General features: G+C 46.8%; 6 protein-coding genes across 6 annotated transcripts; 4 read left to right on the top strand and 2 right to left on the bottom strand.

The window, feature by feature from the left end:
• Window positions 1-518: 518 nt before the first annotated feature.
• Window positions 519-1,922, bottom strand: FOXG_15087 (uncharacterized protein; the record flags this gene model as incomplete). Its single annotated transcript, XM_018395159.1, has 3 exons — window positions 519-1,275; window positions 1,325-1,591; window positions 1,648-1,922. 3 exons carry the CDS (start codon window positions 1,920-1,922, stop codon window positions 519-521), a joined length of 1,299 nt encoding a protein of 432 aa, XP_018255634.1.
• An 850-nt stretch (window positions 1,923-2,772) lies between these two features.
• On the top strand, window positions 2,773-5,182 carry FOXG_21976 (uncharacterized protein; the record flags this gene model as incomplete). Its single annotated transcript, XM_018402356.1, has 3 exons — window positions 2,773-2,871; window positions 3,672-3,807; window positions 5,016-5,182. 3 exons carry the CDS (start codon window positions 2,773-2,775, stop codon window positions 5,180-5,182), a joined length of 402 nt encoding a protein of 133 aa, XP_018255633.1.
• A 2,038-nt stretch (window positions 5,183-7,220) lies between these two features.
• On the top strand, window positions 7,221-9,535 carry FOXG_15086 (uncharacterized protein). Its single transcript, XM_018395158.1, has 4 exons — window positions 7,221-7,371; window positions 7,432-7,810; window positions 7,864-8,557; window positions 8,607-9,535. The coding sequence occupies exons 1-4, from the start codon at window positions 7,279-7,281 to the stop codon at window positions 9,478-9,480; spliced, it is 2,040 nt and encodes a 679-aa protein (XP_018255632.1). The 5' UTR covers window positions 7,221-7,278; the 3' UTR covers window positions 9,481-9,535.
• Window positions 9,536-13,537: 4,002 nt separating this feature from the next.
• Window positions 13,538-15,346, top strand: FOXG_15085 (uncharacterized protein; the record flags this gene model as incomplete). The annotated part of the gene is made up of 5 exons (XM_018395157.1): window positions 13,538-13,613; window positions 13,667-13,981; window positions 14,045-14,951; window positions 15,023-15,177; window positions 15,249-15,346. 5 exons carry the CDS (start codon window positions 13,538-13,540, stop codon window positions 15,344-15,346), a joined length of 1,551 nt encoding a protein of 516 aa, XP_018255631.1.
• Window positions 15,347-16,408: 1,062 nt separating this feature from the next.
• Window positions 16,409-17,506, top strand: FOXG_15084 (uncharacterized protein; the record flags this gene model as incomplete). Its single annotated transcript, XM_018395156.1, has 2 exons — window positions 16,409-16,480; window positions 16,541-17,506. The coding sequence occupies 2 exons, from the start codon at window positions 16,409-16,411 to the stop codon at window positions 17,504-17,506; spliced, it is 1,038 nt and encodes a 345-aa protein (XP_018255630.1).
• A 2,386-nt stretch (window positions 17,507-19,892) lies between these two features.
• FOXG_15083 (uncharacterized protein) lies at window positions 19,893-21,669 on the bottom strand (the record flags this gene model as incomplete). Its single annotated transcript, XM_018395155.1, has 3 exons — window positions 19,893-20,531; window positions 20,593-21,421; window positions 21,497-21,669. The coding sequence occupies 3 exons, from the start codon at window positions 21,667-21,669 to the stop codon at window positions 19,893-19,895; spliced, it is 1,641 nt and encodes a 546-aa protein (XP_018255629.1).
• Window positions 21,670-25,703: the final 4,034 nt, after the last annotated feature.

Genomic DNA, 25,703 nt, shown 5'->3' with positions numbered 1-25,703 from the left:
GAGAGTAAAATCCAAATAACTTTATAGAAACTCTCTTTAAAGCCTCGTCTATTAATTGAGAATCGGGCCTGTTTTTGCGGACATCAATATTTGGATTTTGTATGGGAAGATCGAAATTTTGGTGGTCCATTAGGTGGTGGTGCCCACTAGGTGGTCCTGGATGGTACATAGTAGTTCCAGCATATGAACAAATTTCAGAAGGATCCTAGCCAGCCGTGTATGAAGATTACCGGTATTGCATCAGGGCGGGAAGAGAAAAGTGCCATGAAGTGTACGCGTAATTCAACAACTTTAAGGTGCTCAACAGTCGTCCGAAAATTAGGCAGCGAGTTCATACGCTCCTCGTAGATACGCCAGTCAAATTGGTTTAGCCATGCTTTCTTCGCCTTGACTAACCATTCTCATGGAAGGCCAAATTACCCATCAGCTTATTGATTAGCCGATTCTGCTTGGATAGTTGGGATCACTCAGAAGATACGTTAAGATATTATACAATTGTTCCGCATTTCATCTCGTTATTAGTGCCATGGTGCTTGTATAGGGGCTAGTCTCGTTGTACTCCCCGTTTCACCTGGCGGCTCAGATCGGCTGCCCAGCCTTGTCATGTTGAACTTGTTATCTATTCGTGATGACTGAACTTGGTTAACCTCAGTGGTGTTTAGCGTGGCAACGATTCCCGTCCATAGCTCCTTGCATGCCTTCCATGATGTTAGGGCATAGATGAGCGAGTTGAAAAACCCCTGTAGCGGCAGAACAGTGACGGTGATTATTTCCAAGGGCACAACACTGTGACCATGAACCAGACGGAACATTCTGTTCGCGGATGGCGGGATCCAGGTGACCAGGAGTGCGATGAAGAAGAAGAGTGTGACCTTTGCATAGGCCCAAGCGGCGGAGTTTGACTCGTGAACAGCGCGACACATACAGTCGATGTTACTCAGCCCATTCCGTCGAATACCGGGGTCTGGATGTTGGACAGCCCCGAGCTCAGCATTCCCCTGCTTGGACACTTCCCGTTGCCCAGCGCCCGTCGAGACTGATACTGAATGCGAGTCGTCCAAAGATGAGCACGCAGCGCCACGACTCGGAAGAGATTTGGTATACGCCGACTCGGAAGTTCTGGTGACCTCGGTAGTATTTATGGATGTAGTCCCGTTCATGTCTAGCTGGTCATCATCAAGACATTGGCTTCTAAAGTAGCGTAGTGATCTTCGCACGTGGAGGATCTCATTGCCCGCGCGGATATAGATGGCGAAAGTCACGACTATCGAGGCCCTGTACTGGTCAGCGACGGTGCCATTAGCAACTAGGGGTGAAGTTTTACCAGACTGGGCAGTATAGTGTGGCCACGCCAACGATCATCCACTTCGGCGTCACCCAACACCACAGCGTAGCACCGCCGTACAGTCTCCCCTTCTGAGGATCGCTTACGAAGATGAAGGTCAGGGCCGGGACGAATGGCAGTCCGTAACAACAAACCAAGTAGATGTAATCCATCTTGCGCAGTTTCCGGGTATCGTATTTGTGATAGAAAGTCAGATACACGTTCACAGCCATCGCTAGAGCCCAGTATGCGTCGGCAGGCATGAACCTAAGCCACTCAGTCAATCGGCGAGTTTCTACACCAGGCTGAGTAGAAACTCTTACGTCTGGAAGAGGAACGCCTGTAGCTGACAACCAGGCGAGGTAGGGTTGTGGAGGAATGAATCGGCCATCAGCAGGCCCACGTTCGACATGATGTTGCCAAACGTCGCGTAGAATATGAGCCGGTTTATCGGTTTCCGGAAAGTCGGAACTGTGCAGAACGTGCTGATAATGAAGGCGCTGCCAATCAATGATGGAATTGAGCATACTCGCTCGAGAATATACAGCGCAGGAATGGTGTCGCTGGTGCGACGGGAATGATCCCGTGCAACTTCCATGACGTCAAACCTTACAGCTTTCGTCTTGGAACCGCTGATTTCCAGGACAGAGCTCAACTACAATTGTCCGCAGTCATGGAGATAGTCTATAAATATTAAGAGGTAGATGAGGACGAGGCGCTGCTGAGGACCACAAACGGGTCAAACAGGAGACATGAATTGTTCTGGACGTGAAGCGGTCGAGACAGCCAACAGGGACCGGGAGGACTATTTATATTCATTAGATGCCATAGGGTCGCTCCTCCAAACTGCATGCCCAGCGGTCAAATGTATCTGTGAAACCATTACAGTTGGCTACCAGAGCCAAGGCGCCCTTCCATAGCGTGTTCCTGAAGTAGCTCTCAAGTAAGATTAGACAACCAGCCAGCTTCGTCTCGCTGAACGAGCGCCGGGGGGGGGGGGGGGTGTTAGCAATGACAGGAAGCCGAGCAAAAAGTCCCAGCGTCGTAGTCGAAAGGGCTTCACTGACAATCATGGACGAAAAAGGACAAGTCTGGAAAGCCAGTAGTTTCTAGTTTCGGTAGTGATCTTTGTCAAGTCGGTACTCCGTACACAGTCGTCAGTAATTAGATGAAACGACTCGCTGTTGCCGATCAGACCCGCCCACCTGAGTTTACCCCGGAAGTTGGAACGCTAATCCAGGGTCTCAGGAAGCCGGCTCTGACTGGGGATAACCGTGGCGCAGAATACACTTCACTAGCGTCCACCACAAGTCTCCACACCAGAGGCACCAACCAAATCTCACTTTCATGTGAGCCCTGGGTGATTTGGCATGCTTGTGATCCTTGGGTACAACGTGAGTGAAGCAAACTCACGAGTTCACTTGCCACTCGGATCCGGTTTGATCAAGATGAACGGAAAGGGACTGTACATGACAGGACATCTCGATACTGAAGCGCGAGGACTGCTAAGCCCTAGATGGCATAGGAGCGAAGAATCTTGTACGCCAGTAAGATTTGGCCTTCTCTAGTGCGGGCCAATTGTGAGTCGGAGCTGAGTGTCATCTTTGTCGCCGCCATGCCGTCAAGCGCCGCAACTAAACTGTGGCGCTCGAAGTCGTGAGCTTTTGCCAGGTTCTAGGAACCCATACAGTACACTCATAAAAGTTCCCATGTGAATGAATGCCTTACTACGGAGGAACGAGCAACAAAGTAACCCACCACCATTCGACTCGCCATGGCTTATTTAGTCGGTTAAGGTCGCGAAGGAAAAATGCGTGCAAAATAGTGAAGGGTCTTCATGCCCCACCCTCGATTCTGGAGTGCCACCCCGTCTGGCCAATCAGCCGCCTGGAATGCTTGATTAAAGTTTCTTGATCTGATGCTTCGCCTCACTGAACACTCTGCCCTCATTTAATCAAGCTGAGTTTCCATTGGGCAATGCTCGCAGGTCATCTCATTTGTCTGCGTGGCCGCTTAAGCGTCGTGCTGCATTACAGTATGGAAACCGATGAACCCTCTCATCCGTGCCAAACCCTCTGGACTGTTGGTGCCGGCTAGCGCTTCTCACTAAGCCGTATCAAGGCATTGTCCGTGTATCCCGGCCCGAGATCACCACGCTGCCCCGCTTCACGTACTGTGTGCCATTAAACGCTAACGCCGGCATGACAGGACCCCGAAAAGTTGACTTGGGGCTAACACTCCGCCAATGTACTGGGCCTCGATTTGGTGTTGCAGTCGGGCTTTAGCAAGGCAAGCCGTGACGCTCATCGATTGATGCAAGCACCTTCAGGTGCTAACTTTAAGCTAGGTCCTTGAGCAGAATCTGATACTAAAGACAGACTACTCCGATATACGCAAGTTGCGCGTAATTAATGCTGCCGCCGAAAAGGTTATACTTGAGTCTGCTCTATCCCGAAGAGTCGAAGACCGCATGGCCACAATTCGTACAGTATGCGCGATGGCTATCAATGTCATATCAGGATCTTTAAATTTCCCAGCACACCCACAGAGGATAATGCCCTGGTGGTCTCGATCTTTGGGGGCGGTTTTACACTCGTCACCAATTTATAACTATCATAATTTGCTTGTGTCATCGCTGCTGCGCATGGAGCAACGGTTGTAACACTATCCTATTGACTGGCACCAGAACTTAAGCTCCCGACTCCAGGTAACGGTGTTTGGGATAGCCATGAGTGAGTTACGGGGAGCGCCGAGCCTCGAGGAAATAATTTAACTCGTCGTTTGGCTTCGTGGTAACTAGGCAATGGTTCTGCCGGCGGCAACTAGTTATCATCTTCGACCTCTTCCTTCCGTGAACGGTTCCTCTTTCGTAGCTGACCTTCACCGTGGTACGTGTTGAAAAGAGAGTTATAAATGCATTTCTTCCACTCCTTTGGGTTCGTGAATTGCCTCCATTTTAGGCGCCCTTTTCGCTGTAAGAGGTATATGTTAATAAGCACCCCTTCGAGAAGGAAGGTCCTATTGAGTTCCTGCCAAGCTCCCCGGCAAACACGGTGATCGTAGGTTATATATGCCCTCAATTGGCCACCTCAGTCAACATGATTCATTTCATCGTTATAAGTAGCAGCAATTATCGAGATTGAAATGACGTTGGAAGGCTCATCACCAAAGAAACGCTATATCGGCTTTGCTCTTAAGGTTCTCCCTGATAACCGCTTCCTTTTTCTCTCAGTGCGTTCATCATTATCACCACTAAATAGAGTGGTCAAGAAGAGCACGAGGCTGTTATCCTTCCAAGCGATTTGGTTGACCTAGGCAGGGAAGAAAGTGAGAAGTTAGTAAGGGAAATAGGAGGAAATCTGTCAGGGGCTCTTACTAACATAATCAATCACCACACCGTACACCTCAACTTCCCCACCTCGTCGTTTATCCAGCATTACGGCGATTATCTTTATAAAGCTATCACAACCGCAATATTATTTCAAATCAATTCAAATTCACAGAATGCTATCGCTAGTTACCGATAGAGAATATACTATAAGCTTGGCCAAAGCCGACGCAAAACAGATAAGTCTTCGCAGCGCGGCACAACGATATAGAACCGCTCCTTCGATATTAAAAGGTCGGATTAAGGGAGCTGATAGCAGCCACGAATATAATGAAAAAGACATATCACTAACTGATTTACCAGAGGAAGACTTAATTGAATTGATATTACTACGAGAAAGAGGCCACCAGCCTGCCCTAAAGCAAGAAATCCGCGACTTTGCGGAATCTATGGCATCGGCTAACGATAGAGGAGACTATCTCGGCAAGAACTGGGTCAATCGGTTCTTTGACCGCCATCCAGAAGTCTAATTGAAGCCATCAGGACTTATTTCCGCCGCTCGGAAGAAGGCTATCACGGAAGAAAGGCTTATAAATCACTACTCCGACCTTGGTGCAATCATCAGAGAGAAGTTATAGTTAATACCAGCCTTAAAGTTCCTCTTCAAAAAGCGCATCTAAATTAGAAGGAGACACTAGATAATATTAGATCTTTATTTCTCGCGAATAATTCATTCGATTTAGTTAATATCCTTTTCGACCTACTTAAAAAGGCTTAGCAAAGTAGAATATCGACTTTTAATACTAAAAAGGCTGTAAAGTAAAGAGAAGTTAAGACTACTTTTTTCTAGTTAAATAACATATAAAATGATTTTTATTTTTACTTATTAAGAATTTTAAAAAATAAAAAAATGTTTTTAATAGTTAATAAGATTAATAAGATTAACTTTATATAATATATATAATAAGTAAGCAGCTTAAATAAGTATATGGCTTACATCTTTATAATTTTAAAACTACCAATACTAAAATATATTTTCCTTTTATAAAAAGTTATAATATTAACTAGAGGTAAAGCTTACGGGTAATTAGCCTTATTAGCTCAGAAACAAGACCTAAATTGAAGTACCTGATTTATTGCTAAGTTATTTAAAGTCCTCTATATATCTTACAATTCCTGCCCATAACAGCGCTATAAGGCTTTTATAAGCAGCTGCAAGCACCACTGTAATTATTACAATAGCAGTTATGGCCTAATCTTTTGCCCTATGGCTTAGTGATTAGGTGCAACTGTTACAGGCATACTCCACTTTTCACCTTAAACGTAGTTTTTTAAATAATTCTTAAAAGTTCAGATTAAACTTAACATAGCTAAAACAAAAGTATAGCTTCCTTAATTAGATTATTTTCTTAATATAATCTTCTAGGGTGTTTCACTATTTTATTTTATATAACTAGTTATATTAGAAAATATATATACCGTAAAATAAGGTTTTATATAAAACATAAAATAGCTAAAAGTCTTTAAAAAAAATATATATAAATAAAGCTAACCATATTACTACTAGGAATCTTTGTTTTAGATTTTTAGCTATTTTATTTAAATTTTAAAAATACTATAGAGTAAGCTATTTCTAGTAGTATAGTATGCTGTGCTGCTCGCTTATGTGCCGCTTGCTTATAGCTTATAATATATATTATAACATATAATATGTGAGTTATATAAAGTAAACTTTAATTATTTAATTATATATATCTATAAATAATTTCTAATTTTAAAAGTAAATCTAACTATAAGAAAGTTATTTTCTACAAACTATAGGCTAATTATAAAATAAATCACATGCTGACTTATAATATATTAGTACTACGCTAAACTCCTATATAAACAAATCATAGATTAACCTTCCTACAATTATAATAAGTACTAGGGAGCGACGAAAGTCTATTTCTTATACTTGTATTTAATCTGCTGATCTTCTAGGCAGCAGGATGTTGCCTGTGCTTTAGAATTCGTTGCAACCATGAAGTTATTCACGCTGATTATAATCCTTACCCTTAACACACGGCATCCGGACCACTTCGATAGATGTGAGCCAATTTAAGGACACCAGAGACAATATCCTGCAGAAAAACAGACCGTTCATCTCGTGCGCCGGGATAAAATATTTTGGCTGGCTCGAGGGCATCCACAGCAAAGAATCCTTCCTCGATCATTATAGCATTCGCTAGACCCCAGGATGCCAACAAGATCATTGACGAGGGTCTCATTTTGCAAGGCGAAGTCTTTCAGTGTGGGAGACTAAAATTACGTGTATATTAGTATTTTGCACCGCGATCAACAGAGGTTACCAGGCCAATATAGAGGTTTGGGAAAGAAAAAGTGGGAAGTTTGAGAAAGCTGGCCACGCGCCAAGATTAGCGTCGGCGAAGTGAGGCGTCACGGATAAATATTCGGGGCGCTTCTAAACCCCGCTTACCGGGCATAGCTGCTGTGAGATAGCGGCTAAAACCGAGTAGGAATAGGACCTGAAACTGAACATGAACCTCCTCCCCTCATCGCCTCGAACTCACCTCTTCACCTCTCTGATCCCCGCGCTTTCGCTGCGATCAATGACCAGCCCAAAATGGATAGCCAGTTCCAATTCATTCTAGATCATACTTTCTCCCGTATTCTCCAGCCACGCGCCTGCGACCAGTGTTACGCGCGTAAAGTGAGGGTAACGACTTTTCGTGATCAAGCGTCCCATGCCAGGACCCACCACTGACCCTCCTCGCAGTGTGAGCGGACTGCACCCTGCGAGACGTGCACCATCACGGGCTTGACCTGCACCTATCGCCGGGGGCCACCTAAGAAGAAGGCTGGCACCAGGCTGACTGCAAGGGCCGCCAATCACCCCAATACATCACGGCTGTCTCAGCCTGCTCCAAGACCATCGACACGGAGAGGCGCTCCCAACGACAACGTAGCGGTGCCAGCTGCCTATAGCTGGCATCATCAGAGTTCCGACACTGGCTCAGACACATCAACAGCAGTCGCCTTGCTAGGAAACCGTCATAATGCAGTCATCGACAACGTTGGCCCGCTACGCGGGTATCCCACCGCTGTCGGAGAGGCCGTCACTCTTGGGTCTGCAAGTGACAATCAACTCGACCAAAGTTTTGGACTAGCAGAGCAATGGGCGGACATGGCAGCGCTTGATTCCCGACAGCGTCATGGACAGATTCACCAGCCGTTTTCTGGGCAGACGTGCCGCCGTTCGCGACATGGACATGCGCGGCGCAGTCTACCATGCCACTGCCGATGTTGGGGTCGCCACGCCCACCGACCCGATTGGCCTCATGCATCCCGCGTTGGCCACCCACGAGAAGGCAGTCTCTCGGCACGATCGCTGGCGATGGCTTCACTTCTCCCTTGGACGCAGCCCAGATTTCGCAGCTTGTCGACATCTTCCTCTCTCGGCTTCATTTATCTATGCCCTTCTTCAAGAGATCCTATCTGTCGGACAACGTCAGACATGGCCAGCACGAACGCGATCGACAATTCAATGCTCTCTTGCATAGTATTTGCGCTTACACCCTGTTCCAGCCCATCGTTAGCGAAGATAGGCACCTTTTCTCCGGCCGGTTGAAACTCGCTGAATCGGTTCTTTCCTGCAGCATTGCCTTGCACGGTTGCAGAGACTTTGGCCAGGAACCAACCATCGATACCGTCATCACCAGCTTCTTCCTTTTCGGATGCCAGTTCTGCCGTGGTAATCACAATGCCGCGCTGGTTCGGTTACGAGAGGCCCAGGTTCTGGCGGAACTTCTACACTTGAATGACCCTTCTGGATATGGCAACATCATGCCAGGTGAATTCGATCGCAGAGTGAGAACGGTGACTGCATTGATTATTATTGACAGGTGTGCTTCGTTGCCAGTAACTGCGGGTTTCTTACTGATCAGACTTCAGGATATACGCTCTCCAACGAGCCACCAAGCTTCAGATGCCGAGACTGATGGCTTCGGAAGTCATGGACCTCCATAGTCTCATCAATGGTGCTTCTTCGCCAGAAGAGGCTCCCGAAGACCTGGCCATTGAGGGCATACGTCAAATGATCGACTCTACCGACTTCGTCGATGACACTGTTGTGCGATGCTGGAAGAACTCGTGTCAGATGGATCCCGAAGAACAGCACGTCACACCGGAAAGGGTGACATATCTGCTCGCACGCTACATGAGACCTTTGCGCCCGACATCTGCGACCGGCACGGAGGCACAGCATGCTGACATCTTGATTACCCGGCATTGGATCTGCAGCATGCTCTGGACCCTCTCATTCCACCACGGCTACACCTCCTTCTCTGCGTCGAGCAAGGAGTTGCAACCATCATACGCCGTGCATATCGCTGCGGAAACTGTAGAGGCGTGCTCCAAGTTTGCCCTCAGTTCTTTGGAAACGCATGGAGTCGGCCTGGTGGAAAAACTCTTTGAAATCGCTGTTAACCTCACGCAGGTGGCTCGGGCTTTCGAGCTTAACATGGAACGGACCGACGGCGGCAACGCCATATCAGGCTCCAGATCCAGTGCGGTCTTGGAGACTGAGAGCTTAGATCCGACGTACGTGGCACCGCCGTCCGAGGAATTGGACTGGACGGCTCAGCTCCCCAACAATTTCATAGACTCGCGGGAGACCCAGATAAGCCATGTCATGGCTATACTTAATAGGTTCTTGGCCTTATTGGCTTTGTTTCGAGGGGGAAATCACCCGTTCCTCAAGCCTTTCGTGGACATCATAGCAACTATGAACCGGCCGGACCTTCCAGGGCCTCCGACGGCTTGGTAAAGTTCACTGAACAGGGTACCAGGGTAGTAAATGTTAAACCGTATGTACATCCCCCTATTGGTGTGGCGATATCGTCATAAGTAAAGGTACTTCAAAAGTAGCTATTTTCCTAGGAAGTTCAGTCAATTTAAAGTACCAATACTACTCCTAGTAATCCAATGGCCAACCCTCTTCATAAATACACTCGAAGAAGTGGTTAAAAAGCTGCTGTTTTGACGACGTCAGCGAGTTGCAAAGTTGAAGCCAAAAGCCCACTAAAGACGGTGGCGAGGCACTTCTGCCTAGAGAGCGGTTTCCTGACCTCGCGGCCTCTGATACATCCAGGCTGGTAAATCTATCTACTAATATAGATGGAATATAGATATAGATCTGTATAACCTATATCTATCTATTTACAGTGGATGCATGTTGGGTCATGTACCTATTTATATTACCCCTTAGTAGATAGACGGAAATATAGATAGATACTAAATCCGACCCTAAATGTAGTAGTACCTTTACCCTTACCTTATTTATAAAGTAAAAGAGGTATCGCTATAGTTCGATGCCCCTCCTAAAACGCGTTTTTTTTCTCTCTCGGTCTATAATAGTATTTCCTATTAATAGATGCTTTCAGCATATTATTTAAGAGAAAGATATCTCAGGCTAACGATCTCTAAGGCCTATCTAGCCCATTAGTATTACCTAAACTAGATTTATCCTCCTCTAATTTAGTTATTATTAAAGATTGGGAGGCTATTTCCTTATCCGTGTGAAGCTATTAGACGCTTGGAACCCGAAGTGGTTTTAGTATAGGGTAGTTCTGGCAGCACGGCTACAATATCTAAGCCAAGACCTCGGATACCCAATCTAAACCACCGCTATGGCTTTATTGTCACTATATCTAATAAGAAGTCTATAAGCCCGAGACTTACATTGCATCTAATACTTAGAAAATAGAAAGTCATCTAAGCAAGTTATATGGCATTTGTTACCTAGATCTATCTAAGATTAGTTAATATATAGCTAAGCAGTTACTAAATTAACCCAATATCTGAAAGTTTACTACTAAGAAATAGAAAAAAGATAAGTTTCGCAATAAACTTATTACCTGTTTTAATAAGATTATACTTTAATATCTACTAATCTAGTAAATTACTAATATAAACCTATCCTTCTATATACTCAAGCATAATAGCCTTTACAAGATTTTCTATTATCTAAATCCCTTAATAGAAAAGACCTTTACTAGTCTTATATATATAACTATTAAGGCTAGGATTACTAACAAGTTCTTTACCTATAAAGTCTTTATTATTAATATACTACTATAAAGTGTTACAACCCTCGCGGTCACGTCACGTGTACCCCATAATTTTCACCAATTATATACAATCCCCACACACTAAGGGATTCCATCCATAACTGCCAAGCCTCAGTCACCCCCAAATATCCGGATCACCAGTGACTCCCAGAATCGCTTCATGATCCTCTTACCACAACATAATTACCCCCAGTATATAGACCACACTCATTAGCCCTTTCATAAATTCTAGCTTACCAGCTATTAATAAAACTTCTTTATATTAATAAGCCTAACACGTATTACTTAATCATCAGGGAGACGTGACAACCAACGTTTGCTCAGCCTTTGCCTTATAAATCTATTAATATAAATCTAGTATGGACTAGTTTATCCCTTGGGAAACCACAGCCGTCACATAAAGCTTAAGCCAGGTCTATATTATATTTAATAGGTATACCTTAAAAAGCATATGTTCTTTCTTCTCTATTAATGCCTTTTTCTTTAATAAAGATACTTTCTAGCCCTAGAAAGACCTCCTAGGTTTCCCGAATATAACTATTAACTATATAGGGGAGAATATCTCTATAAATATCATAGAGATTCTTAATAAGCTTGAGCTAACCGCAAATAGCAAGGTCAGCTATCCTGTCCTTAACAAATGCATCTAACAATAACATCGCCGTCAAATCATTAGGTCGCAGGCTTCGGTAGCGCGAACCGAGGCATAGAAGGATCCGATGCTTGAGGCATATGATCTACCATATCGCTCAGGACTTACTCTCTATTAAGGATGACTATGCCCTGGAAGATCTAGATGCAGGTGATTTTAAAGAGTAGACAGAGCGAGGTCTGGTAGAAAAAGTATATAATCTAATTATCTAGATTCATTAGCCAAACAAGGCCCCCACCATGCTACGCAAGGTATAAGATAATACCCTAATAAGAGCTATCTGGGAACTCTCGACGTAATTCTTGGCAATAGCACCCGTTAACTCTCGCAATACTATATAATTAAGCGCATTATAAAGCTTCGGCGATATCTCAAATAGCTTATTAATATCACCTTCCAAGTAAACAAATCGTTTATATAATCTCGATTAAAACGTACTAAGCCATATAGATCTCTTCTACGATGCCTGAAGGAGGGAAATTTGCTTACGGATGCGGACTGGGCCGCTCTTGGCTGGCTCTGGGATATTCTATCTATGTTTCACTCATGCCTTCTATGACTTGAAGGGGATGGCCAGACGTGGCTTAGGAAGGGAGGCACTGAGGCGCAATATGGTATTATCTGGCAGGTTGCCGTTGCGTATGAGTTCTTCCTCGCGACGCTTGAGAAAGCAAAGATCGAGGCGGCCGACCGGTCTGAACCCAGCTATTATGCTTATTTTGTTAATTCTGCGTGGGTGAAACTGAATAAGTATTATATGAAACTGGACGAGACGCCGGTGTATTATACTACCACAGTTCTTCATGCGGGTATACAATGGGCGTTCTTGAAAAAGGCGTACGGCGGGAAAGAGGACTGGCTGCGTACGGCTCGCTAACTGGTACAAACTCTGTGGGAGGACGAGTATCGTGACCTCCCGGCCCAATCCGAAATTGCAAATAGCACTCTTCCCATCGCCGTGGGGGCGCAAGAGCATAATCCCTTTGACTCATTTCAGGACGAGCTTATATCAGCTACAAACCAGGAGAAGGAACTACTCACAGATGAACTGGCGAGATGGCTTTCTACGAGACAGGATATATACACGAAGCATGACAGTCAGCTGAATTATTGGTCTGCTAAGCGATTTGAGTATCCTCGTGTAGCCAAAATGGCGATTGACATTCTATCCGTCCCCGCGATGGCGGCCGAGTGCGAAAGGACCCTTTCTTCTGCTAGTAGCATAGTCCCGCCTAAGCGTTCGCGGTTGGATGCAAGCATAATTGCTGTTACATAGACAGTCAGGTCTTGGTTCAGAGCAGAACTTTTGGATGGATATAATGGGCTCCTTCAGGAGACTAGTGATAATATGAGGGAGATAGCGTGTAGTCGAAGTAGACCCTACCGGGGTACATAGCGGATCCTTCTATCTACGAGAATCTATCTACATGTAGATGTAGCCTAGATCTACCTATCTATAGTCATTCGCGGTGGCGAAGATACGGACTAAAACGGCAATTTTTAATTTTTATTACCCCTGTAGCCTGTAATACGCAGTCGATAGTTTGGTCTGACAGCCTGCTTGCAATGCCAGCTGCATAACATTGCCCACAGGTATTAATCATATACGCATTGACCTGAACTGTCCAACAATACCTTGCCAACAATGCCTTGCCAACAAACTTGCCTTCGACCATTTCCGCAATAATTTTCAGCTTCCACCACGTAGACGTTACCATCAACAGCCCCAACTGCTGGCGATGAGATTAAGAGAACGATTCATGCCCGTTAGCCACACTAAAGTCAACACTGGCTAACCAATTAGAGACCGAACCGAGAGATTTTCCTCAGGACCAGAAAGTTTCGGCGTTCGCCCAGAAGCGGTTAGATCGACAGCGTAGCTGCGAAATCTGGGGTAACAGCAGCATTCTACCGAGTGGCCCCACTCCCTGCTCCCCACTACTCCAAACCTAGCAACCAACCATGGGCTTGGGGAATGATATAAAAACATTCATGGTTTCCAACTTTTTGATCCAAGCAACCAAATCTCCATCGAACGTCCAACTGATTCATCTCGTATAATCTACTCAACCATCTTTTCCCCGATCAATATAACCCATACGATGGCCACCGAGGTACCCTATGACCAAAGGTCGCCGGTCCATCACCTGCTACACAACTTTCGGTTAATCGCGTCAGGTATGATCTTTCTTGCAGATCTGGCCTGACGGTTCCCTAACTGACAGGTATAGCCTTTTTCCTATCCTTGTGCTTCTTCACATATGGCTTCGATGGCTCTGTGATTGGGGGTGTCTATGCCATGCCTGCTTTCATCGCCGACTTCAGCAACCCATTGAACCTGGCACTTCCGGCACGGGATGTTTCTATCATGACAGCCGTACCTGTCCCGGGTGCTGTGGCTGGCACACTTCTGGCTGCTTGGCTCGGTGATAAATATGGTCGCAAGAAGGCGCTTTGGGTAGCTTGCTTAATTTCTCTCGTCGGTGCTGCCATCCAAACAGGAGCGATCAATGTCGCCATGCTGACTGTCGGGCGAACCATTGCCTGTGAGTTTCTTCCAGACCCGTCTCACGTCTTACTTTCGTGAATATTGACCACATGTTGGGCAGACGGCGCTGCGTTCATGATGCTCGCTCTGGCCGGCGCTTTCCAGACCGAGCTTGCGCCTACTCGCATCCGCGGAGCCATGGTGTCCTTGTCTATTATCTCCATCAACCTCGCTTCAGTCTTGACCAGCGGAGTCAACTGGGCGACCCACGGGATTACTTCGTCGCTGTCCTATCGCTTGCCCATAGGTCTTCAATGTCTCTGGCCAATCATCATCGCAGCCGGTCTGCTCTTTGTCGTCGACTCCCCGACTTTCTTCCTCATCAAAGGCAATGAAGCCAAGGCCCGATCGAGTCTCCGCCAGGTCCGTCAAGGTTATACAGAGCAAGAAATTGAGGTGGAGATGGCCGTACTGAAACACCAGGCCAATCTGAGCGCCGACGAGAACAAGGTTGCCTGGATTGACATGTTCCGGGGATCTAATCTACGACGCACACTTCTCGCTATGTCTGTGGCCAACATGCAGCTGCTCAGCGGCATCGCGTTTGCGACAAACTATGCCACAATATTTCTTGCCCAAGTTGGGACTGCAGACCCTTTCCTTCTCACTCTCGCCCTCAACATCCTCTCTCTGGGCGGATCCTTCGCTGGCCTTTTCTTGGTCGACTGGGTCGGCAGACGCACGTTGGCGCTGACCACCTTCATCGCACTTCTCATCATTAACTCGGTCATTGGCGGCCTCGGTTTCGCCGATAAGACGAACCCCACAGTAATCCGGGTTATTGCAGCATTCTGCCTGATGTTCGGCTTCTTCTACGCGAGCGGCTTCGGCCCTCTGGCTTATGTCGTGACTGCGGAGATGCCGACAGCTCGCCTGCGTAATATAACATCAGCATTTTCGTTCATGACAGCTGCGGTATTTGCGATGGTCATCGCATTTGTCCTTCCTTATCTGGCCAACACCGATGAGTAAGTGCCTTCTCTCTGCCCAAGGGGGCGTGCGCATCACGCAGGAACTTGTCAGGCTAACATGGTAACAGGCTGAACCTGGGTGCCAAGACCTATCTGGTCTTCGCGGTATGGATGGCTGGCTGCATCATAGTCACCTACTTTACTCTGCCGGAAACTCGGGGCCGAACACCAGCCGAACTAGACGAGATGTTTGCTATCGGCGTCCCGGCTCGGGCTTTCAAAGGTAAGCAGCACGCGTTCCGACGACCGACAACGTTTTCTTGGCCCCATTTGCTGACCACACCGGACAACCAGCGTACATTTGCAGGGTCGACACTGCTCACGTTGCCGCAGAGGAAACCAAACAGTCAATCATTAAGTCTTCGCACGAGGAGCGCAATGACACTGTTTGAAGCAACGTACTTGGTGCCATGGTGGCCTGTGAATTATTATTTTCCTTTCTTTTGGTGGGGTATACACTATACGCCGGGAACCCTCGTTGCTACTAGGTTCATTAAATATTCATTGAGAAGATTGCTACAGTGATTGCGACCCAGAAATTGGTGTCCGTTTCTGCTTGCTTCCTTGTCTAGCACTCAAATATAGCGATGGGCGAGTCATTATTAATCTCTGATGAGAATTCGCAGTGAAGTGATGTACATTCCTAGCCCCCACAAGATTGGTCCCTATTGCTGGTTCCAACGTTTTTGACCCTGCCAACAAAGTAACCATTGCCTCCCATCCTTGCCTCCCACAATATGGACCTTCGAGGCCTTGCCAAGCCCCAAGCCATGTGGAAGCTTTATGTAGCGATTTCCAATCAAAAACCTTGGGCAAAAGTAGGTAAATGGAGTTGGTTGGATGAAGCTGATTTTGAGAAGTGTAGGTACATTCTAAATCGTCTGCTGCAAATAAATGAATCCTACCGTTCACTTGACGCCTACCGCTGCGCAGAACATATTCTGCTTGTGTCGCAGTATGGTGGACACAGCTGGCTGAGGCGATTCTGGCCAAGCGGTCTTCGTACCAACTACGTATAGGAACATATGACCGCGAGATGGCCGTACGGGGGTTCCCCTCGATCAATCTTCCCCCAAGATGCTCGAAGCTTCAGTCCCCACATGGTGTCCCGAGGCATGTGTCGGACCGACAATGAGCTCGGCTCTTGGGCAATCGCCTGCTTGGGATGCGACGCCGACATCTAGGAATGTTTCAGATTCTCGAGTTGGCACTACCGGAAGAGCTGTGGCATGTCCTGGATATTTTCCAGATCCGGACTGGTGCAGACGGGTTCGAGATTTACCATGACACCGAGGCTTGTGGGCCCCGGCCTTCCGGACTTTTGCCCCATGGGGAAATTTAGACTGGGACGTTTATAGAGGTGCATTTTCGCACCGCTCCCCTCACCTCGTTCCCCTGAGAATCTGATCACAAAGCCCCGACCTCGATCATCACACGTTGCCGGAGCATTCACGATGTCCATCCAAGACTACAACTCCCCTGACGCGGTATTACGACTGGGTGAATGCGCTCCGGAACTGAGCCAGGTAAGTCGTGAGGCGTGGATATTGATACAATCGCACAAATGGGCGCTGACCTCGGTCTAGATCATGAGCCAGGTTCAGCTACCGGTCACCGACTACTCCGACATTCAGAAGCTACGCGACCAAAGTGACGCTTCTGATAAAACGGCGTATGAGTCCATGCCATCTTTCGGAGTCGAAGACCGTGTGGTCCTCATCCCCACTCGCGACGGCCACCAGAGTAGCACCAGGATTTTTCGTTTACCAGGCGCTCCTTCGAAAGGTAGCCCCCTTATCGTGTTGATATACGGCGGTGGCTTCATCCTTGGCAGCAACCTACAGTTGGCATCGCTTGCCCGAATCATCGCTGCAACACACGGGGCAACCGTCGTTGCGCTCTCATACAGGCTTGCACCAGAGCACCCTTTCCCGATTCCAGGCAACGATATTCGGGACGGCCTGGAGTGGGTCACAGAAAACGCCGAAAGCATTGGGGCTGATCCGTCAGCAGGCTTCATTGTGTGTGGCGGCTCAGCCGGTGGCAACCTAGCAGTCACCAGTACGCACATGGCGACTGAAAACCCACTGCGATACAAAATCACTGGCCTGTGGCTTATCTTTCCCATACTCATGTCTGAAAAGCACGTACCTGAAAAGTACAAGCATCTTTGGCTTGCTAGGGCTCAATGCATAGATTCTCCGGTCCTCAAGTCACCGGATCTGGACATTATCAATAGTTTGTACGCGCCTGACGAGGACTCCCCAGAATGGTCACCCTACAACATGAGTGACTCGTTCTCGTCGTCAAAGCTTCCGCGGACATTTATTCAAGTGGCTGGATTGGATCCGTTGAGAGACGATGGGTTGATGTACGCCAGGACTCTGGAAGACCACAACGTGGACATGAAACTGAAGGCCTATCCCGGCTATCCTCACGGCTTCATCGCCTTGCCTGATCTTGAAGCTTCGAAACAGTTTGTTGCAGACGCCAACGAAGCCTTGGTCTGGATGTTAGGGGTAACGGAGGGCTCTGGTCTGTCAGACGAATAGGTCCGAAAGGCCAGATAGGGTTGTGATCTAGGTTTTCGGGACCGTAGCTTCGGGCCCTAGCTTTCCGGAACCGTGGTTCCTGCCAAACCTAAGATCGAATTCAACAGCCTACATAGTTCTCAACAACCTAGGTCCCCGGCTTCCAACGGAGTCACTAGGCCGAGGGCCTGGCCTACGACCCGGGATCAGTCCAATCTCTAGGGATAAATATCTATAAGGAAGAAGGCAAGAGATTCTATCGTCCCCAAGCTGTATCAACCAATCCATCCTGCCTGATATGGTCAATAGTCGTGTCAATTTCAACAGAGTAACTCGTTTTCTTGCACAAGTGCCTTGATTACCATCCCAAGTCTCAGACCAGCCAGAGTTTAGAATGTAAATCTTCAATAGTATCAGCATATGAAGCTTTGGCGACGAATATAAATGACCTGGTCTGGCCTGTGCAAGGTGTCAAGACTAAAGGCAGGATTGAACCACATGTCCCTGCGGTGCAACAGCGGACATGTGTTTTCTCCCAGTCATGCTTCTCTCAGTAGTTTTAGCACTGTACTACTAGAGATTTACTACTCTGCTAACGTGGTTGATAAGCGAGCCGATCAGCTAAACTTTCACTATAAAATAAAAATCTATAGTAATTCCATTTTAAGCTTAAAATAAGTAAAGACTTAATACAACTTTGTTTAGCTTTTAAATAAGCTACAAGGCTTTTCATAGATTTTTAGAAATATTCTATAGAGCTATAAAAAGGAAAACCTATTTATACTGTAACTTCCACTTATCAGACATTACGTGTATTCGGTTCATTGATGTGAATTGGTGTATTCATGTTGTGTTCTGTTAAACTCTGCCCCTTTAGGGCGTCGCCATTTTGGCGCGTAATCTGAAGCATCCCTGCTTGCACGTGATACCCTAGCACTTATTCAACACCACTGTATAAGTAGTAATCCAAGGCTAGGGGATTTTTTTAAAAAGTAAAAAAAATATATTATAAAGCTAGCTAACGTACACGATAAGCATGCAGGACAGACAAGTGCGCAGGACATCCCATTTTTCACCTTAAAGGCCGGTTTTTAAAAGCATATAAAAAGCTTAATTTGAATTTTTAAGAATTATTTAAAAAATAGCTTTTAAGGTGAAAAATGTGCTGGCCAACTCACTTGTCTGGTCAACTCGCTTATCAACTACGTTATAGCTTATTTAACTATAAAATAATTATAATAGGATTTTTTTAAGATTTTTTTGCTATTTAATTTTATATAGTATTGATTAAAAGTAGACCTCACACTGTATAACTAAGGTTTTTTATATAAAATAAAATACATAAAAATCTTTAAAAAATATAATTAAATAAGATTAACTAACGTACACGATAAGCTTGCCGATTAGACAAGCATGCCGATTAGTATACTGTGCAGCTAAAAGTAGCTTACCCTATAGTATTTTAAACCCTGAATAAAATAGCTAAAAATCTATAAAAAATATTTCTAAAGATAGTATAGTCATTTATATAAAGAAATATTTTTAAAGGAATTTTAATTATTTTATTTTATATATAAAACCTTAAAATACAGTGTATTTTACAGTGTAAATATACTTTAAGGTTTATAGCTATATAGAATTTTTTAAAAATCTAAAGAAAATTAATAAAGCTTATTTTAAGACTTATATATCTATTAATAAAATTTTATCTATTTTAAGCTTAATTTGGATTTTTCAGCATTATTTAAAAAGTTGTCTTTAAGGTGAAAAGTGGAACTGATTGGCATGCTTGTCTAATCGGCAAGCTTATCGTGTACGTTATACTATTTTATGGTATAATTTTTATAAATTATTAACTATTTTATTTAGGTTTTAAGATACTATAGGGTAGGCTACTTTTAGCTGCACAGTATGTTGTCCCGCGCACTTGTCTGTCCCGCATGCTTATCATATATGTTATACTATCTCTAAAAAGTATTTTTTTAAGCTTTTAGCTATTTTAGGAAGGCGTTATATTACTATAGGGTAAGTTATTTTTTAGTGTACAGTATAGTGATCGGCTCGCTTATCAACCACGTTAGTTCCATCTGCAGCCCTTTTTGCATGGCAGTGCGCAGTCATGCAGGCCGGCTACCAACTCATAATTCCAATTCTTGGATCTCTAATACGACAGGCCACGTCAAGAATGCTTGATCTGAACCTGTATATTGAAAATTTTCGCGGCATTTGCCTACGTGCACGTTTTGTGGATTGGGCGAAACACATTTAACATAATTGAGTGATCTTCTCAAGTACTACAACCACTCCCAAATAGACAAAGATACCGTGACTAATGGTAGCGAATGCACGTATGGTATGCGACTTCATATTGACCAACTGCAGCTTCTCCCATCAGCTACGACGCGCTTTACTTCTGCTTTTGGAAAATGCGAGCTTGACGCAAAACAATTGACCACCTTTCGGCCGTCGGCTTCCCGACCAGTTCATCCAAAGACTGACACACAACCCCGCCCGTAGTATTGTCGACTCTGTAGAAAGGGCCGAGGTCTTCTCCAGAGCTCTTCGCCGGGGGCCAAGGCGTCAGCCCATGGGAAAAGTCCAACCATACAGACTGGAGGGTGGCCACAGCGCCTCGCCATTCCTCCAAATGCTTCTCGGGGACCGCGTCTTCGGCAACATCGAAGAGCAGGATATCATTGAGGCCGTGATTGGCCTTTTGGTAATGCATAGCGCTGTTAGTGAAAGGATTGGTCGCCGCAATCTCGTATATAAGCATCGGTTGGTCGGGCTGGAGGGATGCCATGAAGACTACAGGGATTCGGAACATGACGTCTCCGATGAGGGCGGCCCAGTTCTGTAAATCGGCAGAGTCGTTGCTCCGGACACCATATGCTTCCCGTATGTCCGGGTCAGCAATCAATAGGTCCACTGCATCGTGAAAAATGCTGTTGGTGGAGAGCACCTCCTTGACAGTAAGAAGGAACCTGTCATCGGACAACGACTTTGTTCCTGGAGCGTGTTCCAGAAGGAACTCGGCGACATCTTGCTGTGAAAGTTGGTGCATCAGCTTCGACCTCCCATGACATGGCTGCAGGGGCATATTTTACCTCGTATGCACAGCTTCCTATCATAATATCTGGTGGGTTCTGGATGGCGAGCGAGTCGCAACTACCTCCCTTAACCCATTGGCCATCCACTAAGGGGTACGAAATGAAAGCTGGCACGGCAGTCACGAGCTCCTGCACAGGCGCTGCCTGCAAAAGCTCGATTGTCGTCGTGTTTGGTGTATTCGAGTCGGACACCGCCTCCACGTACTTGGAAAAATTGGCTTCGTGTTCGTCCATGGTTTGGGGTCCAAGTCCAATGATGGTTCCGCTTGACATGATGGCGCGTTTGAACTTGCGGCCCGGGAACAGCGTTTGGTAGTGCGTCGAGATGGCACCGGCGCTGGTGCCATTGACCGTGACCTCGTCTGGATCGCCGCCAAAGCCGTGGATGAACTTGTTAACCCAATCTAGGGCCCGAGCCTGGTCATGTAATCCATAGTTTCCCACGGGCTCACCGTGGGCCTTGTTGTAAGTCTCCAAATCTTTCGATGCGAGGAAGCCTAGTGGGCCAAGCCTGTAGTTGATCGTTACAACAACAATGGCTTGGTTGCGCTTGAGGCTCACTTGGACCAAGTTCGTAGGATCGAAAATCTCTCGGCCATTGAAGGCGATGCACTGTGATCCAGAGATGAAGGCACCTCCATGAATGAACACGAGCACAGGGATCTTGCCTTTTTCTGCGTTCTCCAGAGCTGCCGTTGGAGCGGTGATGTTAAGATTCAGACACCCGTATTCGTCGCCCTTGGAGGCAGTCAGGGCCGGGTAGTCCTCGCCTGGAGGTTGGTCCCAAAAGGCAGGGGCTTCAATAGGCACTTGAGGACAAAATGGGCTGTTTTTGGGGAGAGATCCTGTGTTAACCGCCAGATTTGCCAAAAGCGCTCGAGGATGTGCATATCAAACTTACCCGGGTTGTCTCGCATCAAATGGTTGCGAGGGCAGAGTGCCGTTGAGAATACTCTGCCGAAAGCGAGCTGGGATGGTGGCGTAAGGTATCCCGCGGAACTGTATGATGTCCGTTCCGCGTTCCAGCCCAATAACCTCGCCGAGGTGTTCGTGCTTGAAGTGATAGCTTCCCATGTTGAGTAAACGGACAAGGCGAATGGCTGCTGAGGGTTCGCTGCTGGAGAGTCGGCGTCGCTTGCTTGTCCTGGGACCCTGGACACCATGCTTTTATCGTCCAGACTTCAGCCTCCAGAGTGCCCTACGAAGCTGCTTTCAGTCCCATTTTGGGAAGACTCCGCCTGGGGCATGCCCGAAAGCCACACCAAGCCTCCTAGAGGAAGGCCTCGAAGCTATCGGGCCCCGGCTCGGCAATTGTCCCGAACTGGTTAGAGCGCCATAACCTGCTGACAGACAATTTGCTCCATTCAATGGCTGAGGGCCAGCCATTCGCTAAGCGCTTACTGACTCAGGGCGACTAATACATGGGCACCCGGATGCCCAAATACGGTGGCGCATCCGGGTGCCTAAATTATGTCAGCTGTCACGAGCTCTGATTCTCTAATGTGTCTCATTGGATGTGTGTATATTCTTGGTTGAGTTGCTTCCCCGCTCTAAGTCCCATATACATCTTTATACTGGGGTCCATCTGGAGTATCCGTTGTTTATATTGCGCGGTAGTGCTGGGTGAATATATATATATATTTTATGAAACTTGATTGTTTATTATTGAGATGAGAGTCCTTCTCGGGTTTATATCTCTAGATGATTTCATCTAGGACTTTGAACTTTAAATCTAGGGCTTTCAGACTAACAGTCTGAATCCTGAAGGGAAGGGGGATCCCCGGATTTTCCAACACGCCCCCCATCCACCTTGTCTTCAGGGCACAGAGTCATCGTGGACTTCAGTACTCCAAATAATACGACCTGCTCCCTCGATAGGACATGCACTGACTCGAATTGCTTCTAGAAAGTGACCATGGCTGACGACGTTCAATGGTTTAGTGAGTCCGTCTGCTACCTGCTCGTGTGTGCTGACGTATTGCACATCAATATTCCCGGCTTCAACTTCTTCTCGGATATGGTGCTCGGTCAACGGAATGTGCTTTGTCCGTTGGTGAAGCTCAGGGTTTCTGCATAGCTTTAGGGAACCCTGGTTGTCGCCGTTCAGTGGAATAGGCATATGTAGTGGCAGGAGCAGTTCAGAGAAGAGATTCCTAGTCCAGACCAATTCTCTGGCACATTGGGAGAGTGCTGTATATTCAGCCTCGGTAGTCGATAGTGCTACTGTTTCGTGTCGTTTGGCGCTCCATGAGACTGTAGATCCTTCAAGTTGAACGAGCCATCCAAACGTCGATCTTCCCGTAACAGTGTCACCTTTCCAATCCGAGTCGGCCCAAGCTATGATGCTCCAAGCAGGTCCAGGATCTTTCTTGACGCCCCCAAGCACCAGGCCGTGGTCTCTTGTCTGCTGTAGATAGCGGAGGCCTCTTTTGATCAATCGTGAATGTGCTGGTGATGGATTCGACATATATCTTAAGAGTACCGAGAGTAGAAAAGCTAAATCGGGTCTGGTTTGGGTCATTCCATACATCAGCGAGCCGGTTTTCGAGCTATAGTCTTCTCGTTCTTCTGGAGAAGCCGAGTCGCCATTGTCTCTTGGTTGCAGTGTCGAGAGTGAATTTCGCTCCATGGGGGTCTTGACCGGTCGGCAATCCTCTAAGCCGAATTTCTTCAGTATTCCGGTAAAATATGCATCATGGGAAAGGTAGATCAGCCTTGAGTTCCTGTCTCGGGTTATTCTTACTCCAAGAAAATGGCTGGCGGGACCGAGATCAGTCATTGTGAAGATCTCTCCCAGGCGGGCTTTGTACCCTTGGATTGCTTCCTTGTTGCTGCCCATGATGAGGAAGTCATCCACATATGTGATGATGATCACTCCCGATGTGGGATTGTGATATACGGCTGTGTCAGACGTTGCTTGTCTGAAGTCAAGGGATTCCAAGGTTTCCTTCAGCTTCTTTTGCCATTGCCGAGGCGCCTGCTTGAGTCCATAGAGGGATTTGATCAATTTGCAGATCTTCTCAGTTGAGAAACCTGGCGGACGGTCTTCTGGGTGGTGATTGAAATACTCGACAAGTCCTTCCGGCATTTCGATGAAGACTTATTCGTCGAGGTCCCCTTCCAGGAACGCTGTGGACACGTCCATCTGCTCAATCTCCCAGTCAGACAGGCAGCAACGGTGAGGAGGATTCTCCAAGTCGCCGCTTTGGCAACTGAGGCAAAGGTTGGTTGTAGTCAAAGCCGAACTGTTATTCAAAGCCTCTGACCACCAGCCAAGCCTTGAACTTGTCTAGGTTGCCGTCCTCGTTTTGTTGACCTTGAATTCCCACTTGACTGTAAGTGGCCTATTGTGAGCTTGGTTGAGGTCCAGCTTGCGCCAGGCTACTTTCGTGAGGAGGCTGCGCAGCTCACTGTGTATTGTTCTGAGCCAATGCTCCCTTTGCGGACCTCGAAGCGCTTCAGTCATTGTTTTGGGCTCAGTGATCACCTCTTTTCTGAGATCGGGCAGCTTGGCTGATGTCATGGATGTTGTCGTCTGTCCATGGTGAGGATTATGCACCTCAGCATGCTGAAGATTGTTCACTTCAGATCTTTGTGGGCTTGGAGTCTTTGTCTGCTCCGTGACGGACTGTGGCCGGCTTGAGATGGGAGCTCCGTTCTTGCGGATATCCGGCTCAACATCATGTTCAGTCTCGGTCAGGAATTCTGTCTCCCCAACCTTTTCGTAGAATTGCACATTTGCAGAGCGGACGATCTGATGTCCCTTTCTGCGAGAGGGCACCCAGCAGGTGTAGATCTGTGAACCTTCCAAGCATAGGTAGATTCCAGCCTCTCCTCTTGGACCAAACTTGTGTGATCTCAATCTTCGTTCTTGCGGTATGTGTATCGTGACTCGTGAACCGCAGATTCGTTCTCCGGATAGATCCGGCTTGTTGTCTTGCCCGGGGAAGGCTTCGTTTAGAAAGCTTTCCATGGGAGTGAGGCCATCAATTGCCCTGGTGGCTGTCACGTTTGTCTTGCGCACCATATCTTCCAGGACCAATGGCCAGAGCTCTATCGGGGTTCTTTCTAATTCCATGGTTGCTCTGACTTTGTCAAATATGATGCAGTTAGAGCGCTCAGCAACTCCGTTAAATTCGGGAGTGTATGGCGTCGTCTTGATGATCTTGACGCCGTGAGTGTACTCGAGTTTCTTGAGTGACGCACCGTAGAGCTCGGAGCTGCCATCCATCTGGATTGCGTGCACTCGGATGCCATACTGAGTTCGTATCTTGGAGATGAGCTGGCCTAGAAGTTCCGAAGCCATTCCCTTCCTCGTGAATGTGTAGGCCCATCTCATTCGATGTCTGTCATCTGTGGCAACCATTCCCCATCGTTCGCCTCTAATACCCGGTGGATTGACTTTGAAGGTGTCAACATGGATGAAGCCGGCCCTGGAGTCTCGCTTCCGTTTATTTCGTGGAGTCCATCGTAGGGCCTTTGCGATGTCGCAGGCGAGACAGTAATTGAAAGATTCATGATTGTGGTGGCTGTCGCAGAACATTCCTTTGGTCATTTTGGTAGTCTGCGATACCTGATGTACGTTGACGTGGCCAAGTCTTCGGTGCCAAAGATCGACATCCAGGCATTGCTTTGATGAACCAGTATGGTGATTACATGGCTCTGGCTGGAGTTCGGAGACGGCCTGGTTTGAAACAGCGGCCTTTCTGACTTCAGTGTTGACCAGCGCTCATCATATGTCAACTCAATCAATCACCCCAATCAAATCAATCAAATTGTCGAATTCTCCCTTTCAATCAAATCAATTCAAGTATTTTACAAGTTGAAATAATTGATATACCACGGTGCATTATGCTTTTGTCTAATAACGTGCCAGAGATCCAGGTCCCAGGGGGAGGTTACCCTGCACTAGATAGCCACAGATAGAATCTACTTTCAACTGCTAATTAGATTTATGCAGTGACAGGTATCTGCTATTGTGGGCTAACGCGTACCTCCCTCACATATTCGTAATCTGGGACGCGTTCCCCAACCACGTCGCGTTCACCAAAGCAATCCTTTCTACCTGTGTTTTTGGATGTCACCAATAAAATGTCGAATTCGCCCCC

The sequence above is a fragment of the Fusarium oxysporum genome, chromosome 1 (genome assembly GCF_000149955.1).
Source record: "Fusarium oxysporum f. sp. lycopersici 4287 chromosome 1, whole genome shotgun sequence".
Lineage (NCBI taxonomy): Eukaryota > Fungi > Ascomycota > Sordariomycetes > Hypocreales > Nectriaceae > Fusarium > Fusarium oxysporum.
The sequence above is the reverse complement of the archived record's forward strand: the minus strand, read 5'-3'. Positions and strand labels throughout refer to the sequence as shown.